This window comes from Elephas maximus, chromosome 25, assembly GCF_024166365.1.
Source record: "Elephas maximus indicus isolate mEleMax1 chromosome 25, mEleMax1 primary haplotype, whole genome shotgun sequence".
Lineage (NCBI taxonomy): Eukaryota > Metazoa > Chordata > Mammalia > Proboscidea > Elephantidae > Elephas > Elephas maximus.
Window position 1 is genome coordinate 48,329,094 of NC_064843.1, and position 26,395 is coordinate 48,355,488.

The 26,395-nt window shown below is 40.8% G+C and overlaps 1 protein-coding gene across 3 annotated transcripts in view; it reads right to left on the reverse strand.

The window, feature by feature from the left end:
* PAK5 (p21 (RAC1) activated kinase 5) overlaps positions 1 to 26,395 on the reverse strand; it is a 320,036-nt gene that overhangs the window by 90,740 nt on the left and 202,901 nt on the right. For 2 of the 3 annotated variants that reach the window (XM_049869541.1, XM_049869540.1), the window contains 2 exons: positions 21,030 to 21,189; positions 15,970 to 16,184 (listed from right to left, as the gene is read on the reverse strand). In XM_049869541.1, coding sequence (XP_049725498.1) covers positions 15,970 to 16,184; positions 21,030 to 21,069 — 255 coding nt within the window. In that variant the 5' untranslated portion in view covers positions 21,070 to 21,189. The remainder of the gene's footprint in view (positions 1 to 15,969; positions 16,185 to 21,029; positions 21,190 to 26,395) is intronic. The other variant, XM_049869542.1, reaches the window with a different exon arrangement.

Consider the following 26,395-nt stretch of genomic DNA (forward strand, 5'->3'; position numbering starts at 1 on the left):
GAAAGGAGCTTGGGTATGGATTCTTCCCCAGTCAAGTCTCCAGATGGGAATGAAGCCCAGCTGATGCCCTGATTACGGCCTCATGAGACCTCGAGCAGCGGACCCAGCTAAGTGGTGCCAGACTCCTGACTCACAAAAACTGTGAGATAATTGTCAGGAACACATAATTGTGTGTTGTTTTTAGCCCCTAAGTTTGTGGTAATTTGTTACACAGTGTCATGGATTGAATTATGTCCCCCCCCCCCAAAATATGTGTATCAGTGTGGTTAGGCCATGATTCCCAGTATTGCGTGGTTGTCCTCCATTTTGTGATTGTAATTTTATGCTGAGAGGATTAAGGTAGGATTGTAACACCGCCCTTATTCAGGTCACCTCACTGATCCAAGGCAAAGGGAGTTTCCCTGGGGTGTGGCCTGTACCACCTTTTATCTCTCAAGAGATGAAAGGGAAGCAAGCAGAGAGTGGGGGATCTCATACCACCAAGAAGGCAGCACCAGGGTCCCTGCACCTTAGAAGCTTCTCAATCAGGGGAAGATTGAGGACAAGGACCTTCTGCCGGAGCCATCCAAGAGAAAGCCTTTCCCTGGAGCCTGAATTTGGGCTTGTAACCTACTAGACTGTGAGCAAATAAATTTTTCTTTGTTAAAGCCATCCAATTGTAGTATTTCTATAATGGCAGCACTAGATGACTAAGACACACAGCAAGAGAAAACTAATGCAAATGTTCTCAATAGGTGATAGATTGAGTGTTTATAGCAAACTCTTAGACCAGTGCCATTTTGTGCACAGGTTTTTACAGTAAAAATTTAACGTTGTGAGTAGGTCTGGGGTCTTAAAAGCCTGTGAGTGGCCATCTAGGATACTCCACTAGTCTCACTCCTTCAGGAGCAAGGAAGAATGAAGAAAGCTAAAATACAAGGGAAAGATTAGTCCAAAGGACTAGTGGACCACATTTACCATGGTCTCCACTGGACCGAGTCCAGTACAACTAGATGGTGCCTGGCTACCACCACTGACTGCTGGGACAGGGATCACTGAAGAGGGTCCTGGACAGAGCTGGAGAAAAATGTAGAACAAAACTCTAACTCATAAAAAAAGACCAGACTTGCTGGCCTGAGACTGGAGAAACCCTGAGAGTATGACCCCCGGACACCCTTTCAGCTCAATAATGAAATCACTCCTGAGGTTCACCCTTCGGCCAAAGATTGGACAGGCTCATAAAACAAAACGAGACTAAAGGGGCTCATCAGCCCAGGGGCAAGGACTAGAAGGCAACATGGAACAGGAAAGGTGGTAATAAGGAACCCAAGGTTGAGAAGGGAGAGTGTTGACATGTCGTGGGGTTGTTAACCAATGTCATGAAACAATATGTTTACTAACTGTTTAATGAGAAACTAGTTTGTTCCGTGAACCTTCATCTAAAGTACAATAAAGGAATAAAATTTAACCGTGTAAGTAAAAAATAAAATTTAACCTTGTAATCCTATTAATTGGACAGTGATGTGCTACTTGGAAATTACCAAAATGATAGATATGACACTTGTTTCACCTAGGTCAACAGTACAGTCCTCACATTTAAAATGACATACAAAATGGTAAAAACCATAGGATTTGACAGCTCCACCAAAAATCCTACAGCTGCCATCTTAGCGCCCCAATTTCTGTAAGATGTTAAATGAAGATAAACTTAAATCTTTTACGTTCCAAGCATGTGTGGGAGTCGCAGAGAGCCACATGTGTTTTTCTTTTGATTTAGAAAGATTATTTTCAGTTAGGTCATCAGTGCAGGGAGAGAAGAGCTGGGCAAACAAGGCATTCCTGAGAATATCGTTTCACTTGATCTAGAATTTTCCAGTTGTCAAGGCACAACCAGTTCAGCTCCCAGGAGTACAGAGAGGACCACTCTGTGGGAAACTGACAGAGGCCTGGAGAGACATTTGTGATCCAAGGGTTTGCTGTTTGACCTTGAACCTGACCCGCTCACGGAGCAGCAAGGCCATTGTGGAGAGGAAGTGAGCAACGAGAGTTTGAGTGTTGGCTCCCTTGCTTCCTGGTCACTGACATTGGCTGCTGAAATATTCTGCCTAGTTCACTTGAGAAGACTGTCTGGATTACCTGCCTAATGAAAGACTGTGTAAGAGCTCTGAATACAACTAGAAAACCGAGTCACATGGCACCAAGGATAAGACACTGTAGTCAGAGAGGCTTTCAAATATTCTTGTCAGATCCCCAAGCATGTGAGAGTTAGTGGGCTAAACTGAGGCTTTCTAAGTGCAGGAAATCAGAAATTCATTATACACAGAAACAATACCTGACATAACTCCGTGGCCTTGGGAAAAACCACTTCATCTTCATGGGTCTAAGTTGTATCATTGGTTAAATGAAAAAACAGAACTAAGTAAGAAGAAAGGGATTTGTTTCCTGACTCAGCATCACTTCTGTGTGCAACCCCTTGCCATGCCCAAATACATTCCTGTCACTGGGAGGGAAGGTGGTCATAAGCTTGGATTTTCAAATCAGAGAGATTTGGGGTTTGAATCCTAGGCCTCTTCCAGTGACTAGCTGTAGAACTTTCAACAAGTTCTTTGACCTTGCTAAGCCTTGCTTTCCTTACCTCATTGATAGAGTTAATACCACCCACTTGAAAGGTTGATATGAGGGTCAAGTGAGATAGTGTATCAGTCAGCTGGTGCGATAATGCTGCAATAACAAGCCCCCCACACTCAGTGTCATGCAATAAGCATGGGGCTGGGGGGCTCCGTTTTAAGCTGAAGGCCTGCAGATGGCCTGGGGCGACTCTACTCCACGTGCCTCTCAGTCTTCTGGAATCACTGAGCTACTCAAAGCATATTCTTCTCATAACCATGGCAGATGTGCAAAGGGAAAGCCCAATCATACATTTCAGGCCTTTGCTCATATCACACTAATGGCCAAAAGGAAGGCACATGGCCAAGCCCAAAGTCAAGGTATGGGGAAGTACACTCAGCTCAGGTGAGGCTGTGATGAGGGGGATGAAGAATTGAGTTTAATAATTTAATCCACCACAGATGGTATATGTGAAGTGCTTATAGAACACAGCATCTGGTATACAGGGCCATGATTATAATTGATGTCTCCGATTATGATTTTTTTTTGCCAACTTTCTCGAGGCCATCAATCTTCCCTGTACTACCTGAGGCCAAAGAGAAAATGTCTCCTGGTCAAAAATACCACCATTCTACTCACCTGGCTGATATTGCAATATCAGACTCTCTCCTTGGAATGATGACTGTTCTTTTCCTGTGGTCTTTCTTTCAAATACAAGTACTTTGGGAGGGGGTGTACAAGGTAATCCTTAAACCATTAGGGTTGAAAGACCCAGGAGAGGAAAAGAAAGAATCCAAATGCAGCTCAGTCTCTGATATTAGGTCTGGGTTTGTGTCACTAAGAAATTGGGTGAATCCAAACAAATCAGTTAGTCATGCTAGTCAAGGTTTCTTCATCTATAAAACTGGGTCAAAACTATTCAACTGTCACCAGAATACGGCAGGTTTTGTATTCTCTATAACACTGTCCAATGTATGGTTACAATATTACTTCTCCATGTGGGTCAGGCCTGTTTCCTGGGCTCTTTGAACAAAAGCTGAGGGTAGATTTATACCTGCTTTGCCCTCACACTAGGGTCTCCTCTGGAATCGAGTTGGGATGAAATAACATGTTGAGGTAGCTACAGAAAGCTTGTATGTTGTCTTAGTTATCTAAACCCAAAAAACCAAACCTGTTGCCGTCGAGTCCGACTCATGGCTACCCTGTAGGACAGAGTAGAGTTGCCCCATGTGGTTTCCAAAGAGCAGCTGGTGGATTCGAACTGCCGACCTTTTAGTTAGCAGCTGAGCTCTTAACCACTGCACACCAGGGTTCCCTTAGTTACCTAGTGCTGCTGTAATAGAAATACCACAAGTAGGTGGCTTTAACAACAGAAACTTATTTTCTTCACAGTTTTGGAGGCTAGAAGTCTGAATTCAGGGTGCCGGCTCTAGGGGAAAGCTTTCTGTCTCTGTTGGCTCTGGTGGAAGGTCTTGTCTCTTTGAGCATCTGTTCCCGGGTGATCTTCTTGTAGGTTGGCATCACTCTGCCTGGGTCTCTGCTCTGCTCGCTTGTTTAATCTTTTTTTATATCTCAAAAGAGATTGACTCAAGATACACCCTACACTAATCCTGCCTCATTAACATAACAAAGACAACCCATTCCCAAATGGGATTATAACCACAGGCATAGAGGTTAGGATTTGCAACTCATATTTTTGGAGGGCATTATACAATCCAAAACATACGTATTCTGCCACGGTGTGGGGACTGCCCCATCTTCTCTTCCCTGGAGTTATATAAGCGGGACCAAGTCACTGCAGAAATGCTGGGAAAGGGATTTGAACTTGACAGGAGATGTTCAGAAATAGACCTAACCATCAATAAGTCATAAATAGCTTTCCAATATAGCCTATTATTGACAATGGCTTTAAAACGGTACAGTCTATTTCTGTTTACCCTGGTGGTAAGGGTGATTGGAGATGCTAGACTGCTGAGGGGGAATGACTGAGAGCTTTCATTCGAGCATGTCAGTGGTCCATTTTTCACTGGGATGCTGGGAGCCATCTTCCAAATGCAGAGTCATGGAACATGAGGTTCAGTTACTCTCTGTGTGTGCCAGTGAGTAGCAGATGCGGAACCTACCACTTGCAGATACAAAACTGCCACACTGGGTGCCAGGACAAATCAGCCGGGAGGCCTGGAGAAGGTGTTTGGTTAGCATCCCACCCTCTTCAAAATGGAAACAGGGATGAGTGAGTCCCTGCAGTGATAACTTTCCCATGTGAGTCCCTCTTCCTGAAGACCTCAGCCTTTGTTTGCTGGAGCAACAACTAGGCCATCTGAGCTGAAGTTTGCTCAGATTTTGAGAGGAAATGTTAAACTGGCTTAAGTAAAGCACTGCAGTAAAAGAAGGGCAGTATCTATAAGCTGTTGATGTCAATTTTTTAATTTTGAAAGTGGTATGTGTCTGTATGAGAGAGAGGAGAGAGGTTGACATTGATTGATTTAGGTATTTGGGGAGTGTCTCAGTCATCTAGTGCTGCTATAACAGAAATACCACAAGTGGATGGCTTTAACAAAGAGAAATATATTTTCTCACAGTCTAATAGGCCAGAAGTCCAAATTCAGGGCATCAGCTCCAGGGGAAAGCTTTCTCTGTTGGCTCTGGAGGAAGGTACTTGTCATCAATCTTCCCCCTGGACTAGGGGCTTCTCCATGCAGGAACCCCAGGCCCAAAGAACTCATTCTGGCCCAGCACTGCTTTTTTGGTAGTATGAGGTCCCCCTGTCTCTCTGCTGGCTTCTCTCTTTTATATCTCAAAAGAGATGGTTTAAGATACTATCTAATCTTGTAGATCTCATCAATATAACTGTCACCAATTCATCTCATTAACATCATAGTGATAGGATTTATAACACATAGGGAAATCATATCAGATGACAAAATGGTGGACAATCACACAATACTGGGGATTATGACCTAGCCAAGTTGACAGATATTTTGGGGGGACACAATTCAATCCACGACAGGGGGTGAGATGATATTCTGGCATGTGGCATGTTAAAATTCTAAGCTCATTGACACAAAATGGAAAACTGCTTTTCAGAAGTTTCCAGCTGTGGTAGGATCATAGAAATAAGAATGTATAATAAATCTGGCTTTAGTTTTGGTTTTCTCCTCTTCTCTAGAAAAAAAAATAAAAGATTACCTTCCCCAAATCTCCTGAACCTAGGCGGATGGAAGGCTTTGGGGCTGAAGCAGTATTTTCCTTCACAACCTCTTCAGAAGTGAGATGGTTGGGAAGACACATTGAAAATGGAAGGAGGGATTCCAGATAGTAAGTAACAGGCATCAACCGAGTTCTGAGAGCCCAAGCCTGTTAGCCTCACTGGTTTTGCAGGTGTAGAAATCTTAGAGATAATATTAGCAAAGGCTTAACCTGCCTTCCCAGGGAGAGCCTTGGTTCTAATCTTAACAGGCTCTGCTGCCATCCTTTTGAAGTTGCCCTTTTGATGAGAGGTTTTAAAATCTTGGTAATCTGCCCCAAAGCTTTCATTTTATAATTACATTTTGCTTTTCAATAAAATCAGTGCTCTTTAAAACACACGTACACACACTATTCGGTAAGGAGGTCTATGTTTTGCTTACGTGTCTTTTGATAATCTTATAATTGGGAGGACCCCTGCATCCGAAATATTCACACCCATTTAGCTAACATATCCCTAACGTTTGCAGGATGCTGTAGCAAATCTATGTGGTTGGTACACTTTAAATTGGATCTGACCTTTAGACGAATCAATTCATCGTATAATACAATTTCTTGTTCCAAGATCTGTGTCCTTCATGCATGGGGACTGAACAAAGAGTAACCTCCTCACCATGGCTAATAATAGCCCCCCACCATCTTTTTTTTTTTTTTTTTTTTTTACCATCTAGTCCCTGCTTGCCCCTCTGACCATGTCTTCCACCCCGCTCCTGGGCTCACTCTGCTCCAGCCACATGGGCCATCTGTTTCTCCTTCAAACGCCTCAAGCTCATTCCTGCCACATGGCCTTCACACTTGTTCTTCTTTACAAATGTAAAGTTCTCCTCCTTCCGGGTCTTCTCATGCCTGGCTCCTTTGTCACCTCCATAGAAGGACACCCCTCAACTAAATAGTTCCCCACATCCTCAGTTACTTTGTATTATTAGAATGTTTTATATTATTTATAATACTTGCTGCTACTGTTGCTATGTTGTTTTCTTATTTAAGTGATTGCTATGTGTCTTTCCCATGTGAATTCAAGCTTCATAAAACAGGGACCTGGCACCACTTCTTCACATCTGCAACTCTCTTACCTAAAACAATGCATGGCACATAGAAAACCAGAAAAAAAAAAAAAAAAACCCAAACCTTTTGCCATTGAGTTGATTCCAGCTGACTGTGACCCTACTGGACAGAGTAGAACTGTCCCATAGGGTTTCTAAGGCTGTAAACTTTATGGAAGCAGGTTGCCACACCTTTCTCCCTAGTGGGTTTGAACTGCCAACCTTTCAGTTAGTAGTGAGTGCTTAACCACTGCACCACCAGGGCTCCTTGGCACATAGCACTCAATATTTGCTGAATGAATGAGTGAAATTTATGTAACGTTTCTTAAGTTGTGGAGGTTTTCAGATGCAGTTCTCAGAAATGGCTCTGAGTTAACCAACAACTGTTGGTTATGCAGGAGAAGCTAAACTCAGAGGAAATAATAGCAACAACAACATGGTTATTCTCAAAAACAATACAACAATGTTAGGCCCTTCTTAGTGAGCATCTCCCAGCTTGTTTGAGGTGGTATTTGTTATGGGTTTAATTGTTTTTCCCCAAAATATGTATTGAATACTGGACCTTTGTACCCATGGGTACAATCTTGTTTGGAAATAAGGATTTGTCTTTTGTTGTGTTAATGAGGTTATAATTTCTGACAAAGAGATACACATGGGGGAAGATAGATGCCATTTGAAGGATGTCTACAAGCCAAGGACCTCAAGGAACCAAGGAACACCCAGGCTTACCAACAAGGAAGGAATCACAGCCCGAGACCTAAATTCAGACTCTAACCTCCAGAACTGTGAGAAAATAAATTTCTGCTCTTCAAAGCCACTCACTTGTGGTATTGTGCTATCTGTTGCCATCAAGTTGATTCCGACTCATAGTGGCCCTATAGGAGAGAATAGAACTGCCCCATAGGGGTTTCCAAGGAGCAACTGGTGGATTTGAACTGCCAACCTCTTGGTTAGCAGCCATAGCTCTTAACCGCTATGCCACAAGGGTTTCCTATTGTGCTACAGCAGTCTGGTAATACGATGGTAATCCTAGGAAGGTTTAAAAATAAGTATTATAGTGTAACCTTGAAACACTATAAAATACATTTGAAATAATGAGGAGATGAAGCTAAACCACACTATCAATACTTTGTAAGAGGCTAAGTGTTGGTGTAACAACATATTTTCTAACCATTTTATGTGGCTTTACTGTTTTGTAGTTCTACTCTCTCCTATAGGATCTCCATGAGTCGGAATAGACTCGATGGCAATGGATTTGCTTTGTGTTTTTCAGTGTACTGTTTTGTACTGGGGTTTTGTATGTGTACATTTACTCTTTTAAAGGTGTTTATGATGGAGCAATGGTTAAAAGCTTGACTGCTAACCAAAAGATCAGCAGTTCAAACCCACCAGCGGCTCCTCAGGAGGAAAGACCTGGAGATCTGCTCCGATAATGATTACAGCCTAGGAAACTCTATGAGGCACTTTTACTCTATTATATAGGGTCACTATCACCTCAACAGCACACAACAACAACACGGTTGAAGCAGCCAAGAAAATTTGATATATTCAATCTATGATTTTTTTTTGAAATATTTGGGAGAATTTGAATGATATTTAATGTATAATATAATTTGATTGGTGGAATTAATCTAATAGTTAGTAGGTAGTGGTCCCTAGGTGGTGCCAATTGTTATGTGCTTGACGACTAGTTGAAAGGTTGGTGGTTTGAGCCCACGCAGTGGTGCCTCAGAAGACAGGCCTGGCGATCTGCTTCCAAAAGGTCACAGCTGTGAAAACCCCATGGAGCAGGTCAACGGTGCACATACGGGCTCTCCATGAGTCAGAATCGGCTTGACGGCAGCTAACAACAACAGTAGTAAACTAAATACAGATAATAGAATGTATTCTCCACACACTAAAGCCTCTTGGATCTAGCAACACAAGCTTGCAAAGGAAATATTAGCACCTCCATTGTACGAACAAAGAAAATCCTATTCAAAGAGGGTAGGTGACTTATCTAAAGCTGTACCATTTGTAGCTGGCAGATCTTGGATTAAGACTCAACTGCTTTGTCTCCACGGCCCTTCCTTCCATTTCTAAGTGCCTGACTTGGGGAAGAGAAGGACATTGAATTTGATGTTGTAAGAAAGATGCTTCTGTGCTCAACATTTTATTTTAGTAGAACAGATCCAAAAGTAGAGGAAGGCGAAACCATGTTTCAAGAGGATAAGAAAATCATGGAGAATCCATAAGCTTCCAGAGGGGACCCAGTGGAAAACATGGAGATGAAAATGAAAGGACAGAAGCCACTCAGCTCAGCTGAAGGTCAGTGCATGGGTTTTATATTAGAGGCCACAAACAGGCATCCAAACCTGTGGCTGTTAAGACAATTCCAACTCATAGCGACCCTATAGGACAGAATAGAACTGCCTCAAATGGTTTCCAAGGAGTGGCTGGTGAATTCGAAGTGCCAACCTTTTGGCTAGCAGCCAAGCTCTTAACCTCTGTGCCACCAAGGCTCCACAACAGACAGCGGAGCTAGAAAAGGTCAGATGGGGTGGCCTTCAGCTGTCAGAAATGCTGGGAGTTTCATTCTGCTAAATGCACGGCAACCGTCTGATGTACAGTTTGAAGTTCCTTCACACCAACTTTCAGAATGTAGAGGAAGCACTGAGAGAAATCGCCCCTCTAGACTTAATTCTGACCAACAAGGAAGAGCATATGAGTGATATGTAAATGAGAAGGAGCTATGGAAGAAATTGTTACCCTGGGTCAAAGGAAGTCATGCTAGAAAATGTCTGGTATTTACCCTATATTTTAGGAATGCAGATTTCAAAAAATATTCAACAAAAAGGAGAATCTCATAAAAATATGACTAAGGAGCATGGAGTGGCCTTAAAACTTAAATACTGAATGCAAAGTTGTGGATCATAAAAATGAGGAAGAAAAAGTAGGGAATTATAGAGTAATTAAAGGTAGACTCATTCTTTGATGTGTTTTCAACATAAACTATGAGAAGGAGGAATACAAAATGGTGGCACAAGTCTTTAAGAACGGTGTGGTCAGACCGGAGGACTTAGTTCTATTTTACCTGTTTTTGTGAGGAGGATGGTTTTTAATGCAATGGTCAGGAGCAGAAGGTAAATGAAGAAAAGACAGGATTTTGGTTTTAGAAGATTATAAACTACCAGAGATGATGAAGATAAGGCAAACCTACTCTGCCAGTTTAGCTTTGGTTTCTCTATGAATCTTCAAACTTGAAAGAATAAAAAAGAAGATGGTTAGAAAGTATCTGAAGGCCAATTTCAAAAAGGAGATGATGAGTAAGGATCTGGACATTTTAAATGGCCTGAAGACTCTTGAGGATTGTGTGCTTTGCATTCTTATGTTTTTTTAAATTTTCTATGACACTGAAAGGGGTGGGATACTACATATAATGATCTTTGAGAAAGTTGTAGAGGCTGGAAGATTACCAGCCAGTGGGAGAATGCCAAAGTCCCTATTTTCAGAAAAAAAAAAAAAAAAGTGGGTAGTGTATAGTGTGTGAGGAGCAAATTGCAGGAGGCACAGATAACCAAATTTGATGTTCTACCAAAAAGGTTAAATATAGAGGTTGTTGTATAACTTATGCCTTAAGCCAGTAGTTCTCAAAGTTTCCTCAGGAGTCTCTTAAAATTACTGAGGACTCCAAGGAGTTCAGTTTGTGTTATATCTATCAATATTTTCCATACTAGAAATTAAAACTGAAAAAAATTTGAAACACAAGAATGGAAAGCACAGAGACCATTAGCTGTCAGAGTAATGTCATCACATATAGCTTCTAGAAAATTCCACTGTACAATTAGGTGAGAATGAGAATGAAAACAGCAAATGATGCCTTCATATTATTATGAAAATAGTTTTGATCTTATAGATTCTCTAAAAGAGACTGAAGGACCCCAGGGACTCTGGACTAGACTTTGAAAACCGCTGCAGGAAAACTTCTCACCACCCCATGCCCAAGGAGGTGTAAACACAGATGTCATTGACAATATTACCTGTAATAGCAAATACTTAGAAATATCCCTTAGTACAGAAATGGATAAATTATTAAGAAAACAAACAAAATTATAGACCAATTTTAAAATAAACTCATTTTCTGTGGCTCATGTACATTTATCTTAAAACAATGCAAGTTAACCTTTAAAAAACGGTGCAGGGGTGGTATCTGACCTCCTCCAACTTCACAAGGGGGAAGGAGAACCAAGATCAATAGCCCAAGGCTGATTCCTTTGAGGTGGAGGTCAGACATGCCTCCTTTCTCTGCCATATATACTAATTCTGACACCAACTGTCCCTCACATAGCACTCTCTACTTCTCTACTGGGTTCGATAATTCATTGCAATGGCCACACAGAACTTACAGACCATACTCATGATTGTGGGGTTTATTAGGGAAGTAATAGTTACAATTCAGGCTCGGGAACACTCAGGATACAGTTCTTCCATTAGGACAGCCTCTTCCAGCTGCTCTTGTAGGCTCACCTCTCCCTGGTCCTAGGCCTCTACCCAAAGGCACTCAGCTTTCTCTCTCTGTGGGCTGGGAAGCCCACTGTGCTGTCTCCTGCTACCGGGTCTTTGCTGCCACTGCTTCTCCTCAGCTTCAAAGTTACAGCTCTCTCTCTCTGTATCTGTCTCTGTCTCCTGCTTTCAGGAGCTTCTCAGCGCAGGGATCTCAGGTCCTAAGGACATGCTCTCTGATCCTGACTGTTCTTCCTTGGTGGTGATAGGATCCTCCCCCCTTCTCTGGAATTGGCTCTTTTTTAAGACAAAGTTAATCAGTTCTCTTAGTAGGCCACAATTACTCTATCACACAATCGCCTGGGTAGGAGTTACAAGACCGTGGCTAGAAAAGCCACACTGCCGTTGAGTCGACTCCAAATAGTAAGATACATTAGCATTTGTTCATTTTAGGTAGATGCACAAAGGCAGTCTGAATCCACCAGCTGCTCCTTGGAAACACTATGGGGCAGTTCTACCCTGTTCTGTAGGGTCGCTATGAGTCAAATCGATGGCAACAGGTCTGTATTTTTTAGCATTTTTTCAAATGCTTTCTAGGCTCTTACAGAGGGAAGAGCGACCCTTAAGTTTTAGCTTCACTCGTCCTAGAACAGTGGTTCTCAAAATATTTCCCACCCATGAGAGTCATCAGCGTCATCTGAGAGTTCGTTAGAAATGCATGTTATCAGGCCTACCCCAAACCTACTGAGTCAGGGTCTCTGGGGTGAGGCCCAGCAATCTGTGAGATCTGTTGAGCAAGAACAAATGTGACCATTCATCTTGCCCTTTAATGCATCTAATTAGGCAGGAATTTGGGGAATATTGCTTATGATATTCTTGTGAATAAAATGATGTTATATGAAGAAGGAGTTTCTTAAAGATATTTGCAAAGTGTTTTTAAAGGGAAGCCCCCCTCTCCATTTTGGGTGTTCAGGTTATTTTGGTTAGCCTGCTTAGACACATAAATTTTAACTTCTGTGGCCCAGGACAGGAACCATTCCTGAAGCCAACTCTTCAGACAGAGATTGGACTGGACAATGGGTTGGAGAAGGATGCTGGTGAGGAGTGAGCTTCTTGGATCAGGTGGACACTTGAGACTATGTTGGCGTCTCCTGCCTGGAGGGGAGATGAGAGGGTAGAGGGGGTTAGAAGCTGGCGAAATGGGCACGAAAAGAGAGAGTGGAGGGAGAGAGCGGGGTGTCTCATTAGGGGGAGAGTAATTGGGACTACATAGCAAGGTGTATATAAGTTTTTGTGTGAGAGACGAACTTGATTTGTAAACTTTCACTTAAAGCACAATAAAAATGATTTAAAAAAATTAACTTCTGACACAAGTCCTGCGATCCTGGGGCTTCTGGTGAAATTTCTGAAATTTTGGCTTGACAGCAATGGGTTTTGTTTTTTGTTTTGGCCAGTATAAACTTGTATTGATTATACATTACGTTGAAAATTTCTTCATAACTACCTAAATCTTCTCGGCGTGTGGCCCCTAGTCCAGTAGCATCAGCATCACCTGGGAACTTACTAGAAATGCAAATTCCTGGTCCCCACCCCAGTCCTACTGAATCGGGATATCTGGGAACGTAGCCCAGCAATCTGTGTTTTAACAAGCCTGGCAGGTGATTTTTGATGCACAGTATCATTTGAGAAACTGACCAAAAAAAAAAAAAAAAAAAAAATCCAAGTAGAATTTGTGTGTTCTTGGTAAAGCATGACTTGCAATTTAAACAGTTTCCAATATGAACAGCTGAAACTCTAACCAATCAAAGAAAAGACTTGGTTGCAATGGCCGATTCCCACTTAGAGCTAGCCAGCCTGAAGCTTACTGACATGAAACACTGAAGGACTGGCACTTTTCCCCAACATAAAGGGCTATATATGTCTTCCACAGGCTGTTTTAATGATGTCTTTTTCTCATTTTTCTTTGTCCACTTTTAGGAACAGTTTGACCAAATTAGAATTTTTGGTTCTACCTAACTGAAGTCACTTTGTCAAAATGTCTTTAAGTCCGCACAACTCTATCTGGTCAGTCTTGTCCATTAATTCATACCCTCTTATTACAAGGGTTGTTCTAACATGTGAGGTATAGTCTCTGTGGTTTACAAGACGTTGTTCTCAAGCGACTTGGAAGATATTTCCAAATAGTGGGATTATCCAAATTGTATGGCGTATGCTGGCCTCCTAAAAACCTTATAATTTACTTATTCTAGTGTCAATAATTTTGCCCAAGGTATGCCAACAGTACTAACTGCACACAGTATTTGGAGAGGAGATAGGGTCAACCTAAAAGAGTATGGTGTTTATAACAAACATTTTCATTTCATGGAAACTGGCTGCTCATTGATCTGGCATCAGGGTTAGAAAGCCCGTGAAGTGAGTAAGGAGAATCACAGGGCTCAGGATCTCAGAAGTTAGGAAACCCTGGTTCAGCCCTCAGTGGGGCTGACAAATTCTGCTAGAGGGATAATGAGCCAGCTCATTCAGGAGATGGAAGAAATGAGCTAGAAGGTCTTTTCCTAAGCTCTAAATCCACTCGAGCGTGGTGGATTATCACTGAGCATGGGTGTACCTTCGTTCACTGCTGGCCAGGACCTGCTAGGACCTGGACAAGTAAAAACCTACAGTGAAATAAATGATACTCTGTCCTCAACCATTAACAAACACACTCCTTAACAAGGAAGCACACATCCTGAGATATTAGCTAGGAAAGTACACTAAGACTGCCTCCTTCTGGGATATTCCTCATCCAGTGATAAGTGAACTCAAGGGTAAGAAAATAAACCCAAGTTTTACTAGGGCATTTTTCATTCTCCATGATGGTCAACAGCAGAGGACTTTTCTGGGAACACTGCCCATTCCATTTTCTGGATTTCTGTAAAAACTCAGGATATAAGAAAAATAATGAAATAAAACATGTATTCTTTCAAATTCCAAGTTCTTTTTAGATACTGGCCACCCTATTATTTGGTCATCACTGATACATTAGCCTTCAACTCTCTTAGGGAGAAAATTATCTTCGATTGTAGGATATTGTCCAATATTAACCAGTGGAGTGGGTTAATTGGTCAGTTTCTATTAAACATTAATCAGTACCTGTTTAAAATGGAAGATTCCTTTTGCTGGAAAGAGTAGATCCATACGTTCAATATCAGAAAAGAATGAATGAGATTATGCATGAATAATGGAATCCAAATTTTAATTTGGTCAGCTCAGGTGATATTAAGTATTCCCCATAATTTATCAGCTATGATCTTTTTTTACATCCTTTTAAAAATCAACCCACTTATGTTTTGCATATCATTTAAACACATGTAGTCAATAGTCATTTTAACTCCGAATAAGCTATGAGTCGGAATCCACTTGATGGCACTAAGTCTAGGTTTTAAGGTATTCACATAGCTCAGACATCTACAGATACAACAAGCAAGAGGAGAATCTGAACTTAATGCTTTGTCTGGATTACAAAACCCTGGAATGGTCGATTGGATAACACAACATAATTCAACTATGGTCCACCTCCTGTAGATAGCTTTTGGGCAATTATATCACGGTTTGTGGAATTCTTATCATCTGAGATATGGAAGGAAACTGCAATGGCTGGATTTTCTTTGTAGTTATTTGGCATATCTGTAAATACAACACATCTGCTTTCTGCTTTAATGTAAGGATTTTCATGAACATTCTTTACCAAAAATCTACTAGTCATTTATTTAAGGTAAATTATATCCTATCCTAGGCCACAAATTATTTGCTTTTATTTGAAATAGCTCTATTGTCGGCCTGGAGACAAATTTTATATATCTCTCTATATAGATGTGTATATATATATATATATATATATATATATATATATATATATATATATATATATATAGATGTATCTATCAGGAGGGACCAGTTCCTAGAGAAGGACATCATGCTTGGTAAAGTAGAAGGTCACTGAAAAAGAGGAAGACCCTCAATGAAATGGACTGACACAGTGGCTGCAGCAATGGGCTCAAACACAGCAACAATTGTGAGGCTGGCACAGGACCAAGCAGTGTTTCGTTCTGTTGTACATAGGGTCGCTATGAGTCTAACCTACTCAGTGTCACCTAACTACAACATATATATATATAATTACTGTCAAAATCTGGTAGTTCAAAGTTTTATATACAAGAAAAGTTTAAATTTTCTGAGGGAGAATGCAAAACAACCAAAGTTTGTCTAACATGATGTTTAATCAGAGGTTATTGCCAATATTTTAACCAGAGAGGGTGGATAACATCCTTCAGTGTAAAGACAAGCAAACACCACTTAAAGTAGAAACAAACTGTCCTATCTTGTGATTGCACTTTATGTGTCTGACTAAAAAAAAATCTGAGATCTGAAAGCTGAGACCCCTTTTGATATGCTGCAATTTACAATAAACAGTGAATATTATAATCATTGAAGGATGATTGGGCATAATCTGTGGATTTTCTTTTTTTTAATACACAGCTTAGGCATTTTTGTTGCTTGCACATAAAGATGGCGCACGTATCAAATAAGGACATGCTTCTTCAGCCAACTTACAAATGAATCCTCACCATACCTTCATGGGAGCCAGCTGGATGGGTGTGATGCACGAAGGATCTACCATGGGCTTCGGCCTGTTGGCTGTGTCTGCTAACAGGCTGTGCCATTGCTGAGGGAGGCCGGTAAATTTCTGTTCTTGTGGATCAAACCCAGTATGAACCCTGTGTTCAAAGTTGGATGGACCAGATATTTCAATCTTTTTCTTTTTCTTTCCAAACATGATGCAAAAACCTAGGAAACGGAAACAGAAAAGGGGCAGCTGTTTATATCATACTAGCAGAAGACCATAGAAGAGTTATTGTTAATTCACCCACAGTTACATCTTTTCAGTTATTTCTCTCTGTATACTAGCAGCAAAAGATGAATGTTGAGTTTTCAAGGTGTGGTAGATTAGATTTTTTTCATTCAAATTTTTTTGTTCCCTCTTTGCACGTGCCATGTTTCAATGAGAGTGGAGTATGGTTCTCTGTTCCACTGGCCTTTAGACTTGACTATGGAATCTCCTTTGACCAATGGACTGTGGATAGAAGAGACAGTGCACCTGTTTTGGGTGAAGGTTTTTGGAAGCACTGTGTGTTTCTTCATTCCTTCTTGTGTTCCTGCCACTTGCCATGAAGATCTCTCAGGTAGATGATGCTACCTTAGGTTCCAGAAGGAGAGACTCATGAAACAGATACATTCTCAGCCTCCGGTGTGGAGTCAAGCCCATTGTTACAGATTGAACTGTGAGCCCCCAAAATATGTTTTGGTGTCCTGACCCCTATACCTGTGGATATAATCCTGTTTGGGAATATGGATTTCTTTTTATGTTAACGAGGCCATATCGGTATAGGGTGTATCCTAAACCTAATCACTCCTGAGTGATATAAGGAGCAGACACAGAGGCAAGTGAGCACAAACTGGCAAAGATAAATGCCACGTGAAGATCACCAAGAAACTGAGGAATGCTGGAAGAAACAAAGATTTTCCCTAGAGCCAACAGAGAGAGAATTTTACCCTAGTGCCAGGTCCCTAATTTGGACTTCTAGCCTCCTGAACAGTGAGAAAATAAATACTCACTAGTGGTATTTTTGTTATCATGGCACTAGCAAAGTAAGACACCCAGGCAAGCCCACCTGAGCCATAGCTGAGCCATAGCTGAGCCACAGCTGACTCATGAGTAAGAAATAATTGTAATTAAGCCGTTGAGATTTTAGACTTGTTCGTTACCTGGCACTGTCAAAGCAAAAGCTGACTAGTACGTGTGTGTACTTAAAAAACATTTGTATGGAAAAAATATTGTATACATGATAAATAGGGTTAATAATTATACTTACCACAAAAAGTTATTATTAGAATTAAATGCGTAAACATTTTTAAGCACCTAGAAAAGCACTTGGCATAGAGTAAATGCTAGTTGCTTTACGACTTCACATGTTGGAATAGATTGTTACATGGAAAAATCTAATACACCAGTGAAGACCTGATTTATCAGTTAATACCTTGCAACTTCAGATGCTACTATCTGGCTGGTTGAGGGTCTAGGGCATTTTCAGTGTTCAGGAAATTATACAAGATAAGTGTCTCTATGCACTTCTTCCCAGGATTATTTAGTGAAACTAAAACACATTAAAAACTATAACTTGGTCATGTGTTGGACTAATATTTTAGTTAACTTTAGACATGACAATTGTTTAAAATAAGAGATGACCATTATTTCAGATAAGCCATTAGAGAAGAGCTCTTTCGAGTGTATTTATGACTGAACAAGCACTGGAAATGTTAGCCCAAATATTTTTAGAGCTGGAAGAGAAATGTACTACAATTCTGATTGTAAATTTCCCAGTGGTTGCCATGCCATTCAAGTGAAGGTATGAATGCAAAATATCAGTGAACTGATACTTCTCCACTTTTTAAATTAAGACAGCTGTGGAGAGCAAACCAATAGCTGAATTATTCTACCTACACTTTATCCTGTGATATTTCAAAACTGTAATTTAAATGGTAATAAATAATACAGTTTTAGATTTCTGGCAAGGTTGAGTTAAAGGGTTATAGAGGAAGCAACTTAAAAGGAAAATAGAAAGCAGTCTAAATCCTAAAGCAACATTGTTTTAAAGTTCACACTTAACTAAATGCAAGGATAGAATTGCCAAGAAGTATAAGATCCCATTAGCAATGGCCATTGCCCTGTTGACAATGAGGAATCCCACACCCAGGTGAAAGAAACAGATTTCTGGTGCCTTTTAGCACCCTGCAGCAGAGAGATACATAGTAGGGAAATGAAGATCTGCTTGGTAGATGGTTTTTTCTCTCTGATATATCCATGCTTTGTATCTGCCACGTTGCTAGACATTCAATGTATACAATTCCATGTAAAGCTTACAATAATCCTAGGAGGAGGTGTGTTTGGGGTCCCAAGCTCACCCCAAGGTTTGATGATTTCCTAGGAAAAATCACAAGACTGAGCATATAGTCATATTTATGGCTGTGATTTATTACAGAAAAAGGATACACAGCAAAATCAGCAATGGGGAAAAGAAAAAAGGTGCATGGAGCGACGTCCAGAGGATACTAGGTGCAAGCTCCCAAGTGTCCTGTCCCAGTGGAGTCACACAGGATGTACATAATTCTCCCAGCAATGAGTTGTGACAACACTTATGAAATGTTGCTTACCATGGAAGCTCATATTAGGGACTCTGCCCAGGGATTTACTGGGGGCTGGTCAAGAATACGCCCTCTGTCTAGTATGTACCAAAATTTAGACTCCTAGAAGGAAAGCAGGTGTTCAGAATAAACCATATTGTTTTCATAAACAGTTTAGGCACAATGAATATTTCTCATCAGGGAATGGTGGAACCCCTCCCCAAACCTAAGTTCCCAGGTGCCACTCATGGGCCAATCTAGCAAGCAGGTCTTTCTAAGGTAAGTAGTCTCAATCCTGCTATATTAATGTTTTTATGCACAAGAATTGTTATTATCATATCAATTTCCTCAAAGAGGCAACAGAAGCTCAGAGCCCAAGTTAGAAACTGGCAAAACTGGAGACTCAGAACTCCAAAGCATATGTGTTTTCACTCATAGGACCTAGAGCTATTTTAAGCAAGTAGGTGTATGACATTACAAGGTAAATTGTTATTCTTTTTAATTTCAATGAAGTCTGGCTTTATCAGCAGGGAAACAGCAAGTCCAAAGGCCCTGAGGTGGGACTGTGTGTGGCATGCTTGAAAAGCAACAGAAAGGCAACATGACTGGAGTAATTCAGAAGGAAAGAGGAAGGGTTAAGAGGTCTGAGGGATAGCAATGACTAGTTCATGCAGGGCCTTGTAAATGACAGCAAGGACTTTGGATTTTGGAGCAAGGAAATGTTAAGATTTGATGTATGATTTAAATGAGTGTGTGGTGTGAATGTTGTTGAATTAAAAACCCTACCAGGATCCATGGGATATATTGTTGTTCGCCCACTTTTTCCAGCTCTCAGATTTTTTGGAAAGCTGCTTTCCTAATGACAGTGTACAGTGCCTCAAGGCAGGGGCCTTTATGACTGTTCAAAACTGGAAAAAAATGGGTGTGGGCTGCAAATCACTGTTTTACAGGGTACTGTATGAGATGTATGAGGGAAAACAGAAAAATTTTATGTGGGAACCCATATGTCCCAGTGTACTCCAGTGGAACTCTGTGATTTTCAGGGTTCAAATTAGTGGGACGACATATTATCCCACTGGACTCTAAGGGTAGGCTTGTGAAAAGAGGCAGGAAAAAAAAAATCCACTACCTATCAAAAATTCAGACACTCAATGATTCAGCATGCTTCCATTAATGAAAACATATGGTATCAACAAAAAATTCAAAGCAGAAAATAATAGGGTCTTGGAAGGGCTAAACAATGTTATTGCCTCCTCAGGCAACATGATTTTTCATTAATTTAGCATTGTGGTTAAAAGCATCTGCCCAAACTGACTGGAACTGAATCCCAGTTCTGCTATGCCTATTAATTGTGTAATCTCAGGTAGCCTAGCTAGCTTCCTTTTGCCTCAGTATCCTCATTTGTAAGATGGGAATAATATTATTATCCTTACTCAGTTGGTAGTAGTGAAGACTCAGTGAAATAAGACTTATGGCTGGGTCATAGAAATGATCAATACCTGCCTCCCCTTAGTATTCAGTATTGGTTTCCTTGGCCTAAGTGTTTAGGAAATAGAGTAGGAAGGTCTCAGAAAGAGTTAGGACATATTCTACTACTAGCCTGGTCCAACCAGAGGCTCAGGTGCCATCACCCATCAAGTCAGGTGGTTGGGAAGGGGAAGAACACCATTTACTTGGACATTACACCACCTGTGAAAGTTCCAGTGTTCTTCAACATTTGATAACTCATGGCTCTGTCCTTTGCCCCATTCATGGTAGTGTTTTTGAAGATAATAGCATGGATATGTCCCAGGAGCTTAGGCTTTGCATGGGATTAAGTACTTAACAGAGATGGGGCATGTTTAAGATTGGGTGGAGCAAGGAAAAGATGAACAGGGTTGGAGTCCACCTATTAGATAATCTTTTTGTTGATATCCTCCTTCCTATCTCAAACAGCATTAGTCTAATACAATTATAGTTCCTGGGTGGTGCTTGACTGCTAGTCGAAAGGTTGATGGTTCAAACTCATGCAGCGGTGCTTTGGAAGTCGGGCCTGGTGATCTTCTTTGGAAGGGTCACTGCCTTGAAAGCCCTATGGAGCAGTTCTACTCCGCATGGCAACTAAAAACAACGACATAGTTGATCTCAAACTTTTGGCTGTGACAACTAATGAAGGGTCTGATTTTTAAGCCCTACAGTTAACATGAAGAGTTAATACAATTATTGGACCATAGAGGTTTTCAGTCATACACATAGCTGGTTACATAGAAGGAATAACGCCACAGAATTTAAAAAATAGTAATTTAATGTACATCCTAAGAGTGATTCTTTTCTCATTATCTTCCTCATGGAGACATTTTTCTTTTCTTAGCCTCGGGTCTATTTTTAAGAACTTGGTAAATGTAATAATGGATATTTAAGTACTTCAAAAGTGCCTACCTGTGTTCAGACAATTTAGGCTTAATGACTGACCTGTCACTGGTAGAAGAAAGATGGCTGTATGAAAAACCATATTGCAGAGGGGATGGCACCGACCACATCATTCCCTTGTTGAGATGTCATTGCCCAGAGACACATCTGTCATAGCCTCAGAATTATGAACAAAAGATTCACCAGGCTTTTAGTTATGATGCTTTTAAGAAAAAAATAAACAGAGATTATACATTTGGGATTCAGAAGTACATACAGAAAACTTGAGATGGGTTCATTTATAATTTAAAAATAAAGCTGTTTTCTAAGAAGAAAATTACCATCACTATGCCAAAGAAGATGTTTTAAGTCTCTTGGTTTCCCTTCCTTGGATTCTTTTATTGCAACGTCTCCTGGACATGACCTATAAGGCAGTAACTGGGTTCCACCAGGCACTGTCCACTCCAGGAAAGCTCCCACAAAGCATGTTGTGTCATTGTTAGGGTCCCTACTTGTATTGCATAGACACTCATGATGCAGTTGCTCTGTGGTCTGTGCTTGGTTTTCTGACCTGAGCCCTAATTCAACTACATTTGCCTTCTCAACAGCTGTAGCCACCTATCTTCTTTTGGGCATCTGACTTCAGCTTCCAATTTCTATTCTTTGGATTTGAACTTAGCCTTCATGCCTGACTCCTTGTTTCTTATTTGTCCTTTTCTACTTGTGTGAATCCTTAGGCCTTTCCCTCTGGTCAAGTTGTTTGAATCTCACCTGTCTCCTGGTTCTTCCTCATCTGAACTTTCTGATTCTGTCTTGATTCTGGAATCTGTGGCCACAGTTGGATTTGTCACATTCATTTACCTGAGTCTACTACACTGCCTAAACCTCAACATGATAAGACCTCTCTGTTCTTACTTAACTCTCCATTCTGGCTTCAACTCACCTATCCCATTTTTATGCCATTCAACATCCAGGACTGACAAAGGAATGAGTTGAGGAAATGTTCTTAAATTCAAATCATTTTTACACTGTCCATAGTGTTAACATAATGTTGAAATTGTAGGAAGAAAAAAATCATGGTCTTTAGAGTAGCACCAACAGGGTAGTCACTCAAAAAAAATTGCCAGGTAGTTACCAGAAAAATGTGTTAAATTTTATGATCAAAAGCTTCTATTTCAACATGGTCTCATCATGGGTTTACTTCCCCCTGTAGCAGCGACTCCCTAATCTGGAGACACAATCCAGACCTCTCTCATAAGGTCCAGATCTTCCCATGCTTGACTCTCAGGATCTCCAAAATATAACTCTTGATCTTCCTACTTGTTCTACCTGTTCTTCCTCTGGTTATCTCAATCTCAGTATATAGTACCACGCTGTATCGCAGTGCTGAATCCCCAAACCTGGGAGTCCACTCTGACTTCTCTGTCATCCTCCACATCCAATCCAATTCTTAATCCATTCTTCTCCCAAAGTGTCCGTTGAATCTATACATCTTTCTGATTCCTCACTATATTAGTTTCCTATTGCAGCAGTAACAAATTAACACAAATTTAACTGCATAAATAACAAAAGTTACTATCTTACATTACTGTCATCTCTCTCTTAGACCACTACAAAGTCTTCTAGCTAAGTGTCCCATCAACTAAGCTTGCCCCTTTCCAACTTTTCACCATCCTACAGTCAGATAGGTCTTTCCAAAATGCAAATCTAATTGTATCACTCTGGCCTAAATATCTGACAAGACTTTTCATTGATCTAGAAACAAAACCAAAGCTCATAAGGGTCCCAGGGGTCTACCCTTGCACATCTCTCTGTTGTTGTTGTTGTTGGTAGGTGCCGTCGAGTCAGTTCTGACTCAAAGAGATCCTATGTCAACAGAACGAAACACTGCCCAATCCTGCGCCATCCTCATAATTGTTGCTACATTTGAGTTCATTGTTGCAGCCACTGTGTCAGTCCCTCTTGTTGAGGGTCTCTCTCTTTTTCGCTGACCCTCTGCTTTACCAAGCATGATGTCCTTCTTCATGGACTGGTCCTTCCTGATAACATCTCCAATGTAATTGAGACAAAGTCTGTCCATCCTTGCTTCTAAGGAGCATTCCGGCTGTACTTCTAAGACAGGCTCGTCCATTCTTCTGGGAGTCCACAGTATATTTAGCATTCTTCACCAACACCAGAGTTCAAATGCATCAGTTCTTCCTTATTTATTGGATATCTCTCTAGCGTCATAAACCCATTCTCCTCCTCATTAAGTCCTACCACCCTGAGTCACCTTTATTCCCTTAAAGACTTCCTTCCCCCTCCAACTTTTGCCTCTTTCTGGTTTGGTCCCCACCTGCCTCATCTCACCCCAAACCCTAAGTTGTACTTCTGATCTCAGGTCAAATACCACTTCTTCAGGCGGAGGTCACTTTTTTATTTTCTCTCTCTTTTTTATTGTATTTTAGATGAAGGTTTACAGTAGCTTCTCATTAAACAGTTAGTACACATTGGTTAACAACCCCACGACATATCAACACTCTCCATTCTCAACCCTGGGTTCCCTATTACCAGCTTCCCTGTCCCCTCCTGCTTTCTAGTTCTTGCCTCTGGGCTGGTATGCCCCTTTAGTCTTGTTTTGTTTTATAAGCCTGTCTAATCTTTGGCTAAACGGTGAACCTCAGGAGTGACTTCATTACTGGGCTAAAAAGGATGTCTGGAGGCCAAACTCTCTGGGTTTCTCCAGTCTCTGTCAGGCCAATAAGTCTGGTCTTTTTTTGTGAGTTAGAATTTTGTCCTACATTTTTCTCCAGCTCTGTCCAGGACCCTCTACTACGATGCCTGTCAGAGCAGTCAGTAATGGTAGCCGAGAACCATCTAATTTTACTGGATTCAGTCTGGTGGAGGCCGTGGTAGATGTGGCCCATTAGTCGTTTGGACTAATCTTTCCCTTGTATCTTTAGTTTTTTTCATTCTCCCTTGCTCCCAAAGGGGTGAGGCCAGTGGATTATCCTAGATGGCCACTCACAGGCTTTTAAGACCCCAGACGCTACTCACCAAAGTAGAATGTAGAACATTTTCTTTATAAACTATGTTATGCCAATTGAGCTAGATATTGGCCGAGACCATGGTAGGGGGGTCACTTTTGAACTCCAGACTACCTTTCCTGTTATATTTTCCCATGGCTTCTTTAATAACAATTATTTCACTACAAAAAAGATTCTTTCGAATTACAGAAATGGTGCATGAATATGTGCCTGTGAATAAGTCAAACAACGAAGAAACACAGAAAGTAAAAACTAAACGTCAGTTACCACGCCTTTTTCCATCATAAAATCCCAAACCTTCTGAACTTTTTTCAGTTTGTTTTTGCCATCCCTAGAAAATTCACTACCTGAGTTTTTGTGCATAAATATGACCACACTGTGTATACTGTTGTGGTATTTGCTTTTCGTGTCATTTAACCTTTTTGGCAGCTAAGTTAAAAAAAAGAATAAAAGAAAAAAATATAAAAAAGAAAATCTTGGCTATCTTTCCATATCAGTACAACACACATCAGTACTTGCTTTTCTTTTTTCTTTAATCTGTATTTTTTGTTGTTGTTAGTTGCTGTCGAGCTCATTCTGACTGATGACGACGCTATGTGTGCAGAGTAGAACTGCTTCCTAGGGTTTTCAAGGCTGTGGCTTTTGGGAAGCAGATTGGCAGGCCTGTGTTCCAAAGTCTCTGGGTGGGTTCAAACCGCCAGTGTTTCAGCTGGTAATCAAACACTTAGCTGTTTGTGCCACTCATGGACTCCCAAAGTCTGCACAGAATTTAATACACTGGAATGTACTATAATTCGTCTATTGATTCTTTCATTGATTACCGTTTATGGTTTGTTTGTTTGTTGCTCCTAGTAAATCTCCAGTGAGATTCCTTGTTTATGTATCATTCTGCATAAACATGAGCACTTCTGTAGCACAGATCACTAGGTATGGAAATAATGGGGTGAAAGGCATGTATGTTTAACATTTTTAAAATGCTGCAAAATTGGCTTTCAAAACAACTGGATAACTTTCCTCTCCTATCAACATTGTTGGAAAGCAAAGTTGGTCTTCTCTAGTAAACCATAAACCCCATCATTTAATCCCCATGTTATCTGTGCGTGACCCATACTAGGTGATCAATAAATATTCGTTGAATGAATGAAAGGTCGCTGGGATGAAATATTTCAATTGATAAGCCCAATTGGTAGTTTAATGAGATTGGCTTTTAACAAACATGCAGCCCGTATGGTAAGATCAGCAGTGAGCGACAGGGCTCCAAATCCTCGCCTCAGGCTCGACTTGTGAGGAACCCACCTTCAAACACACAGCTCCTCAGAGGCAGAGTGGGGCAGAGTTGTGTACTTGCTTGAAGTTCTGGCAAGAGTAGGTTGACAACCTGACCACTCCTAAAGTCTCTAATTATGTTTTTTTTTTTTAATAAAGTATTAAGTATAAAAAATTATTCCCGTTGAAGAAGTTTGGTCAAAATATCAAGAAGGGGAATTCACTGCTATGAGTAAAGAATGCAACCTCATGGGTGGTTAAATACTAGAAATCTGCAATACAATTTTACACAAAGGATCACAGTTTTTTTTTCTTTAATTTAAATCATTGAGATGTGTCACTGAATTTTGCTTTTCTCCTCAGACAATCTGACACCCTGAACAAACAGGAACTCTACTCCTGACGTGTCAACTGCAAACTGAAATTTCCATGTGCTGAAATTCCAGCCGTAAGGTATAATTCTCACCTCCAGGCTCCCCTCTTCACTTTAGTATCTTCCTGACAGCAGATGTACCCAAAGGGAAGGACACCATGGGCTTGGTTCAGGCAGCCCAACTATAGCAGCAGAATAACAATAATTAGCTTCTGACATGGTACCTGAAGTTGCCCAGTCCCTTGGTAAAATCATTCCAGATTTTCTCATTTAATGCCTGTCATCTGAGGCTCTCAAAACCCGGAAGAGCCTGAGGATAAAGCTGGCAGCAGGGGGATGAAGGTAACCAGTGCACTACAGGCTTTCTCAGTTACACAGGAAGCCAAGGTGCTGCGACTGAATCGCACAGGAACTGGCTGCGTGCCAGTGGGATGTGACTTGCATTACAGCCTGACTATATCTGTTGTAGATGAAGATTATCTTAACACATCTCTCTATTCTTTCTTCCCTCTGTCCTCCCTCCACCTTTTCTTCAGTAAGTACTTTACTGAGCACCTATTAAATGTTAGGCACTGCTCTGGATGTTGAAGACTCAACAGAGAAACAAAGATCCCTGCCACCCTTATGCAGCTCATATTCCAGTAAGGAGAAAAAAGCTATAAATAGCTATATTACTTAGTATATTAGAAGATGATGAGACCTGGGAGAAAGAAAACAAAAAACAAAAATAAATAACAAAAACAAAAGAAACAGGGACAGGGGGC